The 17,449-nt window shown below is 45.6% G+C and overlaps 1 protein-coding gene across 1 annotated transcript; it reads left to right on the top strand.

The window, feature by feature from the left end:
- The first annotated feature begins 556 nt into the window (after window positions 1–556).
- On the top strand, window positions 557–16,709 carry Krt23 (keratin 23). Its single transcript, XM_059269686.1, has 8 exons — window positions 557–959; window positions 7,049–7,131; window positions 7,948–8,104; window positions 10,719–10,880; window positions 10,965–11,087; window positions 13,910–14,130; window positions 14,758–14,789; window positions 16,512–16,709. The coding sequence occupies exons 1-8, from the start codon at window positions 564–566 to the stop codon at window positions 16,604–16,606; spliced, it is 1,269 nt and encodes a 422-aa protein (XP_059125669.1). The 5' UTR covers window positions 557–563; the 3' UTR covers window positions 16,607–16,709.
- Window positions 16,710–17,449: the final 740 nt, after the last annotated feature.

Here is a 17,449-nt window from a genome sequence, read left to right as displayed (position 1 = left end):
TTCGAGGACCGGAGATTCTGGTTTGTTCTGGCTCTACCCTTCTAAGTCTTTCTTACCCAGGCTATAGAGGATTTATCTGGAGTGGTGTTTTGTGTGTGTGTGTGTGTGTGTGTGTGTGTGTGTGTGTGTGTGTGTGTGATTAATGTTTAGCTTTTAAAAAGAAAATCGGTACCACACAAAACAGTCTTACCAAGGACTTTAATCTGACCTCTTTTGAGTGAGTGTACCTTGGAAAAATTCCATTGCAAGATTAGAAAGACACCTGAGATGGCATGCTAGCCACCTGATGTTGTGGGCCCTGCCTCCAGGTTACCACCGGGAGGGAGGAGGTAACTGGCATATTCATGTGGTTCTAAACAACAACAGCAAAGTGTGTTGGCCCAGGGGCACCTCGGGATTGACCAAGAGGAAACCCACATTGCACAATCATAGGATCTTGTCGGTACAGTTGTCAGAGAAGGAAACTCCCACAGCAAAGGGCATAAAACCATCCCGGGCAGTCTGGGGCAGCTCAGTCCTGCGGTGTCAGAGAGCCTAGCCCTGCTCCATACACAGATGGAACCATGAACTCCAGCCACAGCTTTAGCCAGACCTACTCAGCCTCTGTCCACAGCCTCGGAGGCAGCTGGGGTCGGCCTGGGAGCTTCCACAGGACCCCTAGTGTCCATGGAGGGGCAGGAGGTGTCCGCATCTCCCTTTCCTTCACCACACCAGGCTGTCTGCCTCCTGGAGGATCATGGGGGTCTGGAAGAGGCAGTCCCCTGCTAGGTGGAAATGGCAAGGCCACCATGCAGAACCTCAATGACCGCCTGGCCATCTACCTGGAGAAGGTACGGGCTCTGGAGGAGGCCAATTCAAAGCTGGAAAGTCGTATCCTGCAGTGGCATCAGGAGAGAGAACCTAGCAACAAAAAAGATTATTCCCAATATGAGGAAAACATCAGCCGCCTGCAGGAGCAGGTAAGACACCGAGAGACCTTGCAGCCAGCAGTGACGCTGTCATACCCAGGGGGACACGGGGGGAGGAAAAAAAAGACACGTGACAGTTCCTGGGGAAAACAGCAAAAGAATCCAGTCTCAAAGACTGCTCATGTAAATCTTACTGTCATACCTTAGGTAAGGACTTGGGGAAACTTGTCAGTAAAATTAATTTTCTCTCTACAAATGATGTAGAGAGTGGAGACAGCAAGCATTTCAGAATTATTACAGACTATCTCTTAAAAAGCAAAACTGCCTGGTTTTCTGCATGCTTGAAAACGTAAAAAAGTATCTAAGCCTTAGAAATGTCAGGCAGTCAGGTGCTGTGCAGTATCACTTTCGATCCAACAACGTCAGGGAAGTGATAAGGGCTGGTATGCAGGGTGCACCCTCGGTACACAAGGCACAGGGGAGACTTCACCTTCGCATTACATCAGTTCTACCCCACCTCAGAGTCCTGGCGACAGTGTGACTCTCTACCCACAGAAGACTGAGTTACACTATTGTGCAGATCGTGCCTAAAAAGCCGTCACACTCTGCCAGCAGATAGATATACCATTATGGCATCCCTAGCTACTTTTCCAGATGCTGCTAGAAGACAAAGTTGCTCACACTTCAGAGAACAGCATATTGCTAGAGGGGGAAAGTGACAAAATGAAAATAAATCTAAAACTTGGAAAGTTGTGATAGACTATGAAGATACACTTCAAAAAACAACATGTTTCTCAACCGAACAGCTAAAAGGTTAAGGTCCCACCTTCTTGGGTGCCTGGATACAAGTGGAGGGAGGATAATCATCTCACAGTTATGTTCCTAAAGCTATAAACCTCCCCTTTGTATGAAGGAGTTCCAGGAAAATCCCTGTGAACTTATGATCTACCCTACCCTGGAAAGGCCATCACAGGCTTCCAATATTAATACCATATTATTTCACAGCACTCAGCCATCTTTGCTTGAATGTAGGAAGGACCAATCAAGATAATATAAATCTGTCCTTGTAATGACCCCTAATTATTGAATAATCAGCCTAATAACTGAGTGTGTAATTGCCTTAACTACAGAGTGCACGGCTGTCTTTGTGAAGAAAACAAGTTGACTCAACATCCACACGGTGTTTTTCGTTTAATGAAGTTGCTTTGGTTTTAGAATGGAGGGAAAGGATGATGCCTGCAAATGCAGAGCCAGGAGCGAAGCCCAAAACAAATACCAGATTATACCTGATGCAGTCGCACGTCTACTAAATAGGAGAGAGAAGTAGGGAGAGGGAGAAAAGGGAAGGAAACCATTATTGAGCACTTCCTGTATGCCCAGTGGTGGGGGCGGAAGAGGTGTCAAATGTCAGACTGCATATCTGTGAGAAGGGCTTTCTGCAGTGGTGGGACCGATCTATATTATCTGACTTAATTCTCACATCAACTCTGTTAGGAAATTGAAGTTCAAAAACGTGTAATAACCCCCGAAGGCCGCAACAAAAGGCAGAGGTGGGACTTCCTCGCGTGAGGGTCTGTTTCAAATACTCTAACTTCCACTTCAGCTGGGTGCCAACTCGCCAGCCTCATACAGAGATGTAATGGGTGTGTTATTCACAAGAATACGGCTGTGGACTGGCAGAGCTACTCATGCCACACAGAGTTCAGAACGTATCATTTAACTCTCATAACTTCAGGGAGCAAATATTTTTATCCCCAACTTCTGGACCAGGAGACTGAAACTGGATACCTTTTCTACTTGTTTTTCTAAATTCCTTAGAATAGACTTGGGGGGTGGGGGAGTGAGTGGGTTCAACTATGAAGACGGGCAACTAGCCCACTCTCTTACAGGGCCAGAACTCTGGGTTCTGAGGCCAAATAGGTCAAGGGTCGTGCTTTTCTAGAACTGTACTTTGAATGTTTCACCTTCTCTGGTTTGGAAGAGGGTCACTCTTGGAGGTTGAGGTTGTCTGTCATTTCTGACTTACCCTATTTGCAGATGAGGCCCTAAGAGGTGCCTCAGTCCGCTGGGGCTGGCCTCTCCCTGGGTCCTGATAAAATACTCTGAATAAATACAATATTTTACTCTCATTTTGCAATGTTAAATGCTATTCAAAAATCTGTGAGAAATGTAATTCAAAAAATGATTCCAAACCTTCTGAAACACAGAATTGGACATAGCAATAGGAATATCATTCAAAAAACTCCCTGGTGATTCTCAGTATGTGACATTTGGGAGCATGGTCAAATTGTCTATTTGCCTCTACTGAGGAGGAGATTACATGCCTTGGGGCAATAATACTGTGCTAATACACCAACTCGATTTTCAAAGAATGAACTCAGAGCCTTGGGGAGAATCTAGGTGATTATTACAACATGCAGCTTAAAAAGCTGTGCCTCACATACTCTTTCTCAATCCATCCCCATCCATTTATAACTATGAAGGATGTCTCGGAAACAGTGGCCACATTATAACACCATATTTAGTAAACCCAAACAGAGAGAAGCTGTTTCAAATATGAGATGTGGGTGCTGGAGAGATGGCTCCATGATGAAGAGGATATACTGCTCTTGCAGAGGACCTAAGTTCACTTCCCAGACCCCACAAGGTGGCTCACAACCACCTGTAACCCCATTCTGGGGAATCCAATGGCCTCTCTGTTCTCTGCAGGCTTCTGTGTGCACAAGTTGCACATACATACACTGAGGCACATAGGAAAAAATATGCAAATGTATATATACACATACTTATGTAGATAGAAGAGAGAGAGTTGGTCTCCCATAGCCCAGACTGGCCTTAAACTCACTATGTACCTAAGGATAACCTTGAACTCCTGATCCTCCTGCCTTCACCAGTCCTGGACTGGGATTGCAAGAATGTGCCATCATGCTCCATTGATGCAGTGTTGGGTATTGAACCCACGCTAGGCAAGCACTCTGCAAACTGAGCTACAGCCCCCACCCTACATGCGCTGTATGCCAAGTACCCTCCAAGGCCTCACTCTCATGGAACACAAGAACGCTGGCTGGGGAGGAATTACATACCTGATGTTGGCTTCCCAATGGATGAGTGATCACTTTACCTTGGAAAAGGCCAAATTCACAGGGTATTTTTACTCCTCTGGCTCTGATGTGTGCACTGTGGGGCTGCTAATGAGGAGAGCGTCAACCAGCCCGGTAGCAACGTGGATGAATGCAGTCACTCAGTGCTCGAGGAAGAAAGTGCTCAGAGTCCCCAGCTCCGGGGATGGAGCTACTTTTATTTTGCATGAGCAAATGATACCAAGAATAAGAAGCCTCGACGGGAAAATGCTGGTGAAAATGCCATAAAGCAGCACTGTGGGCAAGAAGCCAGGACGTACCTGCAGTTTTCACTTTCGGGGCAAAGCTCAATGAACCTTCCAGAGTTCCTGTAGTACAAGTATGTGTGTGATATTATCTCATTTACGATCTTCTAACTGTCACAAGGCGACATTGGTAATCGGCCATTACTATTGGCATCACCATTTGATGGATGAAGAAACTGAGACTCTGATATACTCAGCCAGCGAATGGGTGAAGGCGGGACTCTAGCTCTGCTCTTGGAGTTCCAGGCCCAGCGTTCCCCCTCCTTGTGAAGGCAGCTATTGTGCATTCAGAAGACCAAATTTCAAGTCATTGGTGAAGCTTTAAATAGGACTAGAGTTTTAAAAGGCACCTTTGTATTAAAGAAGAGCTTTGCCCTAAGAAAAATCCTCTCTAAATAAAGGAATTAGCTGTACCAATACAATGGGAAGGCCGCAAGGTTCTGTGACTCCAGCTGCGTTGCAAAAGCTTGAAGCCAGGATCTCTGAGTCCCCTGCTTCTAATACAAGCCCCTTATTAGCAAAGGATGAGACTGAAAGACAAGGGTGGAGTGATACCCAACCATGGGCCTGTTCGGGAAGGAAGCCAGGCCAAAGAAACGCTACAGTTTCTACTCTGGTGCAATGCTCTGTACCAAAGTATTGTTCTACCTGTAGATGAGGAGAAATTGACTCTGTTTCCCCACATCAAATGTGGGCTCTTTCTCTTCGTAAGGTCCTGTATACCCAAGTGCTCAAAATAGCTCCAATGGGTCTTTTCCAATGCAAATAAAACTTACGTAAATATCTAGTGAACATCTTTAGCTAGAGGTTTTACTACTGTGGAAACTTCTTAAGCAGTGGTAAAGAATTCACTCAGTTCTTGTTTTAATAGCTTCAATAGAGTCAATCTTATCACAAATACATTACAAACACATACATCTTCCTGAAGTTTACATGTGTGGTTCTAGTCACTTTGGGCAGAATAATAACGATTGCTTTATATGAAGACTATCTGAAGTATACTTCAAATTAGCTCTCACACTGGAAGTGTGAATGTGTAAGAATTACATGCATCTAAGCTAATACCTGCTCTTTAGGAAATCATACCCTATAGTCACCACAATCAGAAAAAACTCAGAAGCTGCGGGGGGGGGGGGGGGTCCGTGGATCAGAGCAATTGCTGTGCGAACATGAGGACCTGAGTTTGGATCCTCAACATCCATGTCAAAAGCCAGAAATAACCATGCATACTTGTAGCCCCAGCGCTAGTGGGAGGAAGTGGGAGACAGAATTGCTGGGGGTTGCTGGCCACTGTCCTAACTCCAGGTTCAGTAAGAAACCCTGTCTCAAAGGAATAAGGAGAGAAACAACAGAGCAGGACACTTGAGGTTCTCCTCTGTTCTTCTGAAGTACATGTATGGGCACATGCATGCACACATCACACAACACACACACACACACACACACACACACACACCACTTTATTTTAAAACTAACACTTTCAGATTCAGAAATGTAAGCAAAACACTAAGTCATGTTCCCATTACTAGACAGCTAGCAGGCATTACCAAGAGGCTCAGCCCCTCCTTCCCTACTTCGCTCTTCCGGAAGTCACATCAACCCCAGTCTGCCAAAGCTCTACACAAACGTGTGCAGTTCTCAGCCTTGGAAAGAGAAGCTTCTTGTTACAATGGGTACCAATTAGCAGAGACTCCTAACTGTTCAAATCGCTGAGAATAGACAACTCTGAGTGTCCAGCTATGCATGGGTCATCTTTATCTATCTGGCCTGCTCCCCAAGGCATAGGGAACATCGAAGAAAAGTGGACAGAAAGAATGTAAAAGCCAGAAGATGGGAGGAGTGTGGTGAAATGCTGTCTTCTGGGCATGATGCTTGCAGCGCACAGGAACTCACAGCAGCTGTGGTACCTTCACAGGACCTGCACAAGATCAAGCCAGTTCAAAATTCCAGCAGGGTGGTGCAAGCCTCTACTCCCAGCACTCGGGAGGCAGATCTCTGTGAGTTCAAGGCCAGCCTGGGCTACAGAGTGAGTTCCAGGAAAGGCTCCAAAGCTACACAGAGAAACCTTGTCTCAAAAAAACAAAAAACAAAAAAGAAAAAGAAAAACAAAACAAACAAAATTCCAGCAGGGGCGGAGCTGGGGATCATGAGGCCCCATCGCTAGCTGAGGAGCTACTGGCAGTTGGAGCCTACCTGAAGAGAGGGAGTTCTTTTTCTTTTGGGGGAGGGATTGGATAGCACTAATCAGGCTTAGCAGGTTAAATAATAATGGTAGTAGCAACAATAATAAAGAAAAGAAGGGAAGGGAGAAAGTTTAGCGCATAAAAAGACAGTGAAACCAAGAGCAGACGTATTCTTTCTGTGTCTCTCACCGAGCACATGTGACTTGATTCCCACCATTCTGCTGCAGAAAAGGAAGTTGAAATAAAAGGGGGCTGGAGAGATGGCTCAACAGTTAAGAGCACTTGCTGCTCTCTCAGAGGACCTGAGTTTGATTCCCAGCACCCACATCAGGTGACCCTCTGACTTCCAAGGGCTCCTGTACGTACACGGTGCACTAAAGTCATGCAGGCACACACACACACACACACACACACACACACACACACACACACACGCACAAATAAATCTTTTTAAGAAGAAAACGATTGTTATCTGGGCTGCAGGTTGCTGACAGAGGAAACCGGAGCTCAGACACGCCGCTGTCACGGGTGGATCTGTCCAGCTGGAATAACTCTCTGCACATATTTTACAGATCGTGGACAGTAAGATGACAAATGCTCAAATTGTCGTGCTCATTGACAACGCCAGGATGGCCGTGGATGACTTCAACCTCAAGTAAGTCCCTTCTTCTTCACAGAGCTCCGCAGGAGGGAAGCTCAGCCTGCTGTGACTGGCTGCCAAAATCTTCCCAGATTATAATTAAAGGGCACGACAAGAGTCATGTGCATTTTAAATAAGCCAGGCATAAAGTGCACATGAAAGCATGTGAGGATTCCAATAGGAATTAAGAATTAGGTGCCATGAAAAACTCTCCATTTTAGGGATGGTAATTTGGTTGTACTTATTTAGAAAAAAAAAATACCTTTTTTATTAGATGCACTCTGTGGTATTTAGGGTTAAAGTGTCATAATGTCTGTAATTTGCTTTAAACATTTTCAGCAATGAGCCATGTATGAACACTTGTGATCTCAGCTCTTGGGAGGCAGAGGCAGTAGGATGGTGCTTTAAGAGCAGCCTAGGATATAGACTGACTTCAAGAGCGTCTTGGACTACATAGCAAGACCTTGTCCCAAAAATAAATAAACAACCAGCTACCACAAAAAAAAAAATCAGCAATGAATTTAGATGAAGCAAATATGCAAGCTACTCATGGGTAATAAAGCTAGGTGACAGGTACAGGTCTATGCGTATCCTCTTCTGTACTGCACTTAAAAGTTGACCTTGAGTCACCAACACAGACAATCATAGCATGGAACAAGTGTTTCATAGCCCTGTGTGTGTCCTGTATCAGTGTGCCAACGTGCTAATGATGCCCTGTATGTATCAATCAGTCTCTCACACCTGAAAAGAGAGCCCCCTCTAAACCTGAGTGGACTCCGGCCAAGCCCGTGGCCTTCAACAATAGGTGTGCTCTTCCCCCTCTCGCCAAAGGTATGAAAATGAACACTCCTTTAAGAAAGACTTGGAAATTGAAGTTGAGAGCCTCCGAAAGACCTTGGATGACCTGACCATTGTCACGACAGACCTGGAGCAAGAGGTGGAGGGAATGAGGAAAGAGCTCATCCTCATGAAGAAGCGCCATGAGCAGGTGGGGCTGCCCTGGGCTCCTGGGAACCAGCTCTGCCCCAACTTCACAGTCCAGGGTGACCCCATAGTAATAGAAGGGGCCACCACCTGAGTGCTCACCCCAGTGTCCCTCATAAAGAACCACAGAAACATCTGTTTTCTTCCAATGTCAAGGTTATCTACTCAGATGTCAAACATGACCAAGTACAATAATAATTAACAGTTATTGGCAACAACAACAATAATAATAATAATTTGTTGTCACACACTGGTTTCCCCAACTTGTTAGTATAATACTATAAGAATCAGGACTGGGAAGATGCCTCAGTGGATATAGTGTTTATTTAATCGTAAAGACCACAGTTTGGATCCCCAGAGCTCACTAGGCAGATGTGGTGCTTCCTGTAATCCCAGAACTTGAGAGGCAGAGATTGGATCCACAGGAAAACCTGGCTGGCTGAAACTAACCAAATGAGTGAGCTCCAGGTTCAGCAAGAGACCCTTCCCCAATAAAATAAAAAAAGTGAATAGCAATGAAGGAAGACAAGTAACATCAACCTTGAGCCACCATCCCCATGAATATGAATGTGCATGTGTACATACAAATATGCTTACACACGTGTGCACAGTATTCACATAAAGATTCAAAAGGATAATGATGAGTGGGACTTGGAAGGAAGCTCAGTCAGAACAGTACTTGCTGCAGAAGCAAAGGACATTCATTCAAACCCCCAACACACACACTAAAAACCCTGGTATGGAGGCATGCGCCTGTAACCCCAGCATCAGAAGAAGCAGAGACAGGGGGATGCCTGGGGCTCACTGGCCAGTCCATATTGCCAGATTGGAGGATTCTATGTTCAGTGAGAGACTCAAAAATAAGGTAGAGGGCAACCTCTGGCCTCCACATACATGTACACACAGGTGCATGTACTTACAGACATATACGGAACATAGAGAAAGAAACAGAGACAAAGGCAAAAAGTAAATGTGTGAGGCCACATTTCCCTCACTGGCCTAATGTACAGAAAAGGACAATGGTATAAAGAGGATGCTAAAACTCAAAACCCAAGCACCCTAAGCAACAGAAGCATGTAACTGACTTACAGAATTACCTGTCATTCATCTTAGGTCCCTGAGACTGACCAAAGGACAGAACATTTTAGGCGAGCCTGGTTGCTTTAAACATCAGAGCTGGGTTTCTGAACAGCTGTCTAGACAGCGATTGTTAGTTACACCTTTCCTGTGACCTCTTGGTTTCCATGGAACCCTAGAGAAGCCTAAGGCGTGGCATTTTTAAAGTCTCGCTAATGTTACTGAACTAACTGCTTCCCCAAAGCTTTGGCCTAGCACTGGAAATGTTGACCACTTAACTGCATAGACACATGACCAAAGAACACTGGCTAGAAAGGAGTCTATGTGCTCCAGACATGTAATTGTTTCTAGAATAATCTCAGCCAAGGAATTAAGTCAAATAAACCATCTGACTATGTGTTGCTATAGTTTAAACATGAAATGTCCTCCACTGGCTTGGGTTTTGAATGCTCTGTCTCCTCCACTCATGGCACTTTGGGAGGTGAAATGTGTCTGGAGGAGACAGAATACAAGGGGGGGTCCTTGTGGGTATTTTGTTCCTGCACGGCAAGATCTCTCTCTGCCTCTCCCTCCCTCCCTCTTCTTCCCTCCTCTCTCTCTCTCTCTCTCTCTCTCTCTCTCTCTCTCTCTCTCTCTCTCTCTCTCTCCCTCCCTCTTTCTTTCTCTTCCTCCCTCTCACTCTCTCTCTCTTTCTTCCCCTCCCCTTTTCTCCCTCTATTTCTTCTCTCTCTCTGCTTCGCTGACTTGCTCCTTTCTGTCCTTCATGAGGTGAGGAAACCCCTCTACAAGTTCCCAGGTGTTTTCTGAGTGTGCTATTTCTCATTTTTATGACTGATGGGAACACCTTAAGGGAAGGGAAATTAATTTTTTTTTTCAAGACAGGGTTTCTCTGCATAGCTTTGACAGCTTTCCTGGAACTCACTCTATAGCCCAGGTTGGCCTCGAACTCACAGAGATCTGCCTGGCTCTGCCTCCCAAGTGCTGGGATTAAAGGCGTGTGTCACCACCACCCAGCTTAATGTCTTTTGGGGGGAGGGGGAATTAATTTTTCCTCAGTTTTTGAGGCTCAGTCCATGGCTGCTCGGCCCATGCACTTGGGCAGTGTACCACAGCTGGAGGAGCATAGGACAAAAGATTTCTTCACTTTATGGCTCACAAGAACTAGACAGACAAGAAGGGGCCAGGGATAAGATCTCTCCATGGATCCACCCACAGGGACTCACCAGCAAATTCCCACTCCTAAAGATTCCCAAACCAACCAAGAAAATGCTATTGGCTGAGAACCAAGCCCTCAGCACGTGACCCTTTTGGGGGGAGACACTTCATACCCAAACCATAGCACATGTGTTTTGTAGTCTTTATTTCAATGTTTTAGAGAATATGCCCACGATGGTTGGTCAGTTTGTAATAACTACGAAACTTCCATGCCAGTGAGAGTGGTAACCACATAAATAGAACCACTTACCAGTGCCAATCAACACAAGGATCCAGTCTTCTGGCTGTCATGGGCCGCTTCATTGTCTTCCTCTGTCATTAAACAGGAAATGGAGGAGAGTCATCTGCCAAGTGACTTCAAGGTCAATGTGAAGGTGGACACAACTCCAGGGGAAGATCTGATTAAGGTCTTGGAAGACATGAGACAGGAGTATGAGCTAATCATAAAGAAGAAACATCAAGAGTTGGACACCTGGTTTAGAGAGCAGGTAAGAGGAAAGTGACCAGACCTGCCAACTCTTCCTTTGCCACATGTCACGGCACTGACGCCTCCGCTTCTGTTTGGTTCACAGTCAGCCGCCATGTCCCAGGAGGTGGCCAACCCGGCACCTGTACAAGGCAACCAAAGCGATGTCCATGAGCTGAGGCGAACATTCCAGGCCCTAGAGATTGACCTGCAGGCACAGCACAACAGGGTGAGTTGAGCCAGAGAGATCCTGGACCCTGGACTGTCTCCGCAGAGCATTCTTTGACCTTGTCCCTTGGCCCCGGCTCACTGGTCCCCATGGGACTTCTGTCACTCTCCACTTCCCATTCCAATTGTTCATGATGAGAATGAGGAGAAATATGTGCACTGGGTGGAGACACAGCTAGACTTTGAGTGAGTGGCTCATTATGTCCAATGCTGGCAATCGTCATATTGACCTTCTCAGGTAGGGTTTAGCCCTCTCATTCTAAAGAGAAGGAAACCAACACTTCAGACAGCTAACAAATTTGGCAAAGGTCATACAACTACTGTTACTGGTGGTGAAGCTGTGTGATTTCAAGGATGGTGGATGCTAGACACCACACACACACACACACACACACACACACACACACACACACACACCCATATTGTCTGTCAGTCCTCACTTATAACCGGTATGTTCCTCAAACTCCAATAGAAAGAAATTCTGGCACCCCCATGATGGATGACAAATTTAGCCCTGGCTGACTCCAATGCACTGCTCTGTTCATTATGTGGGTGACATATCGCCCACTATCCTGCACATGTTCTGAGTCTAAGCCATTTCTGTCTTCATTGTGGCTTGGTAAGATGTGTGTATGAACACTGCTCCCAGAGCTCACTGTGTAATCTATCACATCATTCCCTTCATGTCTACCAAACCTTCTGACCATTCATCCTTCCCTTCATGTCTACCAACCTTCTGACCATTCATCAATGCCTTCATGTCTACCAAACCTTCTGATCATTCATCAATGCAGCTCCTGAGCACTGTTCTTCCCTGCATTTTGAGAGGGCAAAATTAGTTCATTTGTGTTGCAAGACCATATGGTAAATAACTTTGTTTTATGAATTACTGATAGCGATCAGACATTAAAATGTGCACTGTCAGCTAGGCATGAGGAAGCATCTCTATAATCCCAGCACTTGGGAGGTTGCAGAAGGAAGATCACCAGTTGCACACCATCCCAGACTGTGTAGTGAAGACCCTGTCTCCCTTAAGAATATGCGTTGTTAAGGTGGCAATGATGGCCGCTGAAATGGTCCACAGTGTGATGCTCTCCGGTGTTCAGTGTATTTCAGCTACTCTATTTCACAATAGTCCTGGGGTCAATAAGGCTCTGATACCTGCGTTCATGTGTTCCTCTGTCCGACACTATGCTTAGCACTGAGAATTTAGTGATGAAAGAATAAGGAGAACAAACTACCGTTGTGAGAATCATCAAAATACATGTATGTCAGCTGGGAAAGACTGCACAGGAGACAGGCAGACACGATAGAGGAAAGAGCTGTCACCTTAAACACAGTGAGCACAAGGCAGCTGAGGAAAGGTCTGAGAGAAATGTGGAGGGGCTTTAATGTGGCTGTGGGCTGGAGAGGAGGGGACGCTCCAGGTAGAGGGAACAGAGAATGCAAACACCAGGAGGCACAAGTGTGTCCTGTGCAACATCCAGTAACAAAGAGAAAGAAGGGGAGAGGAGAGGAGGGCAAGGAGGGAAGAGGAATGGAAGGGGGGGTGATGGGGTCAGGTCACAATGGAGCCAGACAGTGTGGGGTTCTGTAGGCTGTCTTGGAGGGGCGATGTGGAGCAACCTGTGTAGCCTGCTCTTCTAGGAACTCCGCTATCTGTTGAGGGAAACCGAGAAGCTGGATGGTGGCTGAGGGTGGGTATAGATTTAAGACAGAAAATCAAGGTAGGACTATCTAGGAGAAAGGACAAATGACGGTGAAGGCAGGAGGCAGTGGGGGTGACAGCAGCAGACCGCTCATGTCGTTGGAGGCATTGGGTACCCGGACACAGATCAAGTCCATGGAGGAAATAAGGGTTGGGGATTGCTGGAGTTCTCCAGATTGCTTCCATTCCTCAGTGAGACAAAGGGCTGAGAGGAGGCATGGGGAGATGAGGCTTGAGGACAAAAGAGAAGGAGCAAAATGGGTCTCTGGGAGAGTGAGAGTGTACCCGCACCAGAGGGATGAGCTTTAGTAGACAGGTAGCGTTAGTAAGGGCTCCTGAAAGCTGAGCAGCCATTCAAGTGTGAATAGCTGATACAATCAGGATTTTTCTCCTTCAAATTGAAGTTACACGGTACAGAAAATCAGGTGGTAAGTCCAGACAACACAAGGACCGGATCTTAACCCTAGCTGAGATGCTTCATTTTGAAGTTTCAGAATCTCCTCAAAACTGGCTGCCTGTCGCTGAAGTTCAAAGACCATCATTTAAGAACAAGACTAGATTCGCCAAACGACTAGACACTCAGTTATCATTTGAATTTAAGATTAATATCTAAGTCATCTTTGAGTGTATAGGAATGTCCAGTGTTATAGCGGGATTATGGTTGTGAGCATAATTATCCTAAAGAGTTACTCATTGCTCATCTTAATTCAAGTGTAACCACACATTCCCTATTACACATGGTATCCCTGTATCAGATCATTCTCTGGGGATGCAGCCTCTCTCCTTCCTGGAGCTTTGTATTGAACCAGAGATAAAATGGAAACATTAGGAATGGTTCAGAGCCAGGGAGCTTGTGTTCAATCCCCCATGAGTATACTACACCAGCAGTGCTAGAAAGATGCAGTGGAGTTGTCAGGAACTTCCTGACACGGTGGCTTTACGCCCAAAACATGGCATCAGAAGACCCAGCACTGACCCCAAGTCCCAACTCTATAAGTCAGCCTGTTTCTTCCCAAGATGCCTAGCAGAGAGGTGTGGTTAAGCTGACCCTGATCAAGCCCATGCTGCCGAGGCCCCCAGTGGACTAGTGAACGGGCTATCATTCCCTCTTTCAGAAATTGGCTTTGGAAAACATGCTGACAGAGACCCAGACTCGCTACTCCTGCCGCCTCCAGGACATGCAGCAGATCATCTCCCACTACGAGGAGGAGCTGATGCAGCTACGCCAAGACCTGGAGCGGCAGAACAGTGAACACAAAGTGCTGCTGGGCATCAAAACCCACCTAGAGAAGGAAATCGCCACCTACCGCCAGCTCCTGGAGGGAGACGTTGAAGGGTGAGGCAGTAGTGGCTGGAACACGCTGGCCATGATGCCCCCATGCACGGGAATGTGTGTGTCCCCAGGGTATGGCCACAGTGGCTTTAAAGAAAGAGAAAGGGTCATTTCCTCTGGAATATTCCTCAACCAGGTGTCTCATTGAGTCTGAGATAAAAGGCTGGTTCTCCTTGCATGTGAAGGTTTGCACTCAGGACAGTTAAATGAAGTATTGGCTCAAAGCAGGGATGGGGAGAACAAAAGGGTTTGACTACTGTGTTTCTCCAATAGAGGGCAATTTGAGTTCAAAAATAAGAAGAAAAGTCAAGGGAAATGTTTTAGACTAACATTTCATATAAATAAAATGTGGTTGGGTCAAACTATGGCCAGAGTATCTCAGGGGTCCAGCCTTGGGACCCTGACTCTGGAAGGGATGTTAGGAGAGGCAAAGCCTGCTGGGTGCTGGAAGGAGGGATAGGAAGACCGGGGAGGATTCCCTGACTCCAGACCTTCTAGGAGGTGGTCCTCTCTTCCGAGGGATCCAGTTAGCCTCCACAAACTCACGATCTTACTGCATCTGCCCGGCAAGCAAAGGAAGGGCTGCTGGCTGCCAAAGTAACTTTCTGTTTTTCTCTCTTGCCTTCCTAGGAAAATGGATGAGTCTGAGTCGAGAATGAAAGGTAAAAGAGACTCTGTGTCGTTGTCTGACTCTATGTATTGCTCTGGTTAATCTGCCCACCTGTCTACTCATTCTGTATTAGCCATAACCCTTACTCTGCTCCCAAATGTCCTGAGCTCAATTTCTATCTTCCTCCCAGATGACCAGAAAGAAATTTTCAATTCAAGGTACCACAGAGCAAAGTGGGCCGTGGTTATTTTAGCAGTAGAGGACTGAGTAGTTCTTATTCAAAGGCCTTAGGAATAAATGAGTTAGGGGTTTGAAGGGGGTTTTTCTTACATATTTTCACGTACATGATGATGAATCTTGAGGATGGAACATAATGCTAAACATGAAATTCAGTTATGTTTCATGTATATGTAGCCTATATACAGACCACATTGTAATATATATAATATATTATATATAATAATAATATCTTAAATATGGAGTCTTGAAATGTGTAATGTCCCTCTCATAGCATTATGTCAGTGCTCCAAAAGTTTGAGAATTTGGACCATTTGGGACTTGGGGATTTTGAATAAGGGAGGCTCCTGTTATATATGCAAGCTCTTTGCAAGAGAACATAAATTAAAGTGGTGATTGACAGTATTCTGTCTCTCTTAAATAATGAAGTCTACTAACTAGACTTTCAGGAAATTACATCACATCAATTCCCAAACCTAATTTTGTTGAACAGTAGGGGTTTCCATGAGCTTTGACTAGAGAATCATGACTGATATGTTCTGAAGCCAAATGCAGTTGGCAATTCAACACAATGCATCCTTCTCTCGAACAGACATGCTTTCATGTAGCATGCTAAAGACAGAGCAAGCACTTCTGCAAGGAGGAAGGGGGACAAGAAAGAGAAAGAAACAACCAAAGTTTTTACTTTGTCCAACTCAATAGGCTCCCATCTTTGACCTAGGAACCATATTTTCTCAGATCACCATGAATATATGACAGAAAAGTTTAGCACATGAGAGTGTAGATTATGCATTACTTTCTGACTCATTTTTTTTATAAAATTATTCTAAGACATTAGAGATTCAGAGACTCTAAGTTAAGCTAACCATTCCAGAGCAATTGTTCTAACTGCCATGTTTCTGCAAAACTGGACAGATGGCACAAAACTCTCCTTAGCTACATTCAGGGGTGGGTAGCCCAATACTTGATGTACAATCTGCTGTGTGCTGTGCAAGTGGCTTGACATTTATACATTTATACATTTCCCCTTATATTCGTATTAATGGTTTCTATTCTTCCCTGTGGCCTAGAACCAGTTTACTGATGTATCAGCAAAGTACTTACTCAAATAAAGGATGTCTTTGAGAACAGTAAGCATCCCTGGCTTCTCCCCCAATCATGTCATGCTTCTAGAACCTAAAATAAGACATCCTAAATGGCATGTGGTGCCCTGTAAATTCACAATCTGTGATGATGAGCCACATGGTCCTCGTGAGGAGAAAGCACTCCTCCAGAGCTGCTGGCCGGAGATCTGCACCAGGCTCCAGATCTCCGGAAACTGGCCGTGTTCAGAGACCTTTGTTTTCTGGGGGAAGTAGAGATTTCCTCCATGCTAAGACCCTTTCTACCTGCAGCAGAGCCCACCATATAGCTTGGTGAGCATTTTACAAGACTCGGGAAACCTGCAGGGTCTGGGAGCATAAAATTGAACATGAGCACAGTCCCCATGGTGGGGGAAGCCTGGCAGTGACTTCTTCTTCCATACTCTTTCCCACAGGATCTGCAGCTTCAACAATCAAGGCCATCACTCAAGAGAGCGTCAATGGAAGAATAGTTCTTTCTCAAGTGAATGAGATCCAAAAGCATGTGTGAGGCCAATAAGTCTCTGGCTGTTGTAAAAACCATGTTCCCCAATGGAAAGTCCTTGCCTAGATGCTAATGGGTGAGTCTCACTGGGAATCCTTGGAGTATTCAGATTCAGAAACTTTTGTCTGTGATGGTCTCACCAGACTTCCCATGATGCTCTTAATATATTGCTGGAATATTTTAGTCAAGGAAGAAGTTTATGAATTAAAGCTCTATTCTCCTACTCTCCCAGGGTCCCATCAATGTGCATATGGTTTGTAGCCAATAAACCTCCATACAGGTTGCATCCCGTCTTTTCTTACGTCATCAGGCAAGACAGGGCCTCATTTATCTTTCTACTGAGATGTTTGTGGAGCACTTCCATGAAAGATCCAGAGGGATCTTCAAACGTCAGACATGCACTTGGCAGAATGGTCACCCTGAAGCTATGCCACCCAGGGATGAGGTGTGGTTCTTGAGGCCCTCTAGACCCTGCTAGGAGATAAGCGGGTGGGGGACATAGAGGAAAGAATCTCTGAAAGCTCTCCTGAGGTAGTCAAATGTATGTGAGAAAGTAGCTGAGTGTGAAAATGAGAGCTAAAATCAAGAAAGGAGATTTTGTGGTGGAAACGTCATCACACAGGAATGCTAAAACCCAAATTACAAATGTCGGGATCCAGAGACCTCCAGTGATGTATGGCTGGTGGCTAACCTACTGGGATAATGACCCCTGTCCTCTTGAAAAGAGGCCATTTTCTCAGGTTCTAGGAGAGTAAGCCATTGTTGTATGACTGGTTCAGAGGGCCTCTGCTAGGGGAAAGAGCTAGAAAGCGATGTGTCTATGAAGACATCATCAGAAGGTGGGAACAC

Source organism: Peromyscus eremicus, chromosome 8a (genome assembly GCF_949786415.1).
Source record: "Peromyscus eremicus chromosome 8a, PerEre_H2_v1, whole genome shotgun sequence".
Classification (NCBI taxonomy): Eukaryota; Metazoa; Chordata; class Mammalia; order Rodentia; family Cricetidae; genus Peromyscus; species Peromyscus eremicus.
The sequence above is the reverse complement of the archived record's forward strand: the minus strand, read 5'-3'. Positions and strand labels throughout refer to the sequence as shown.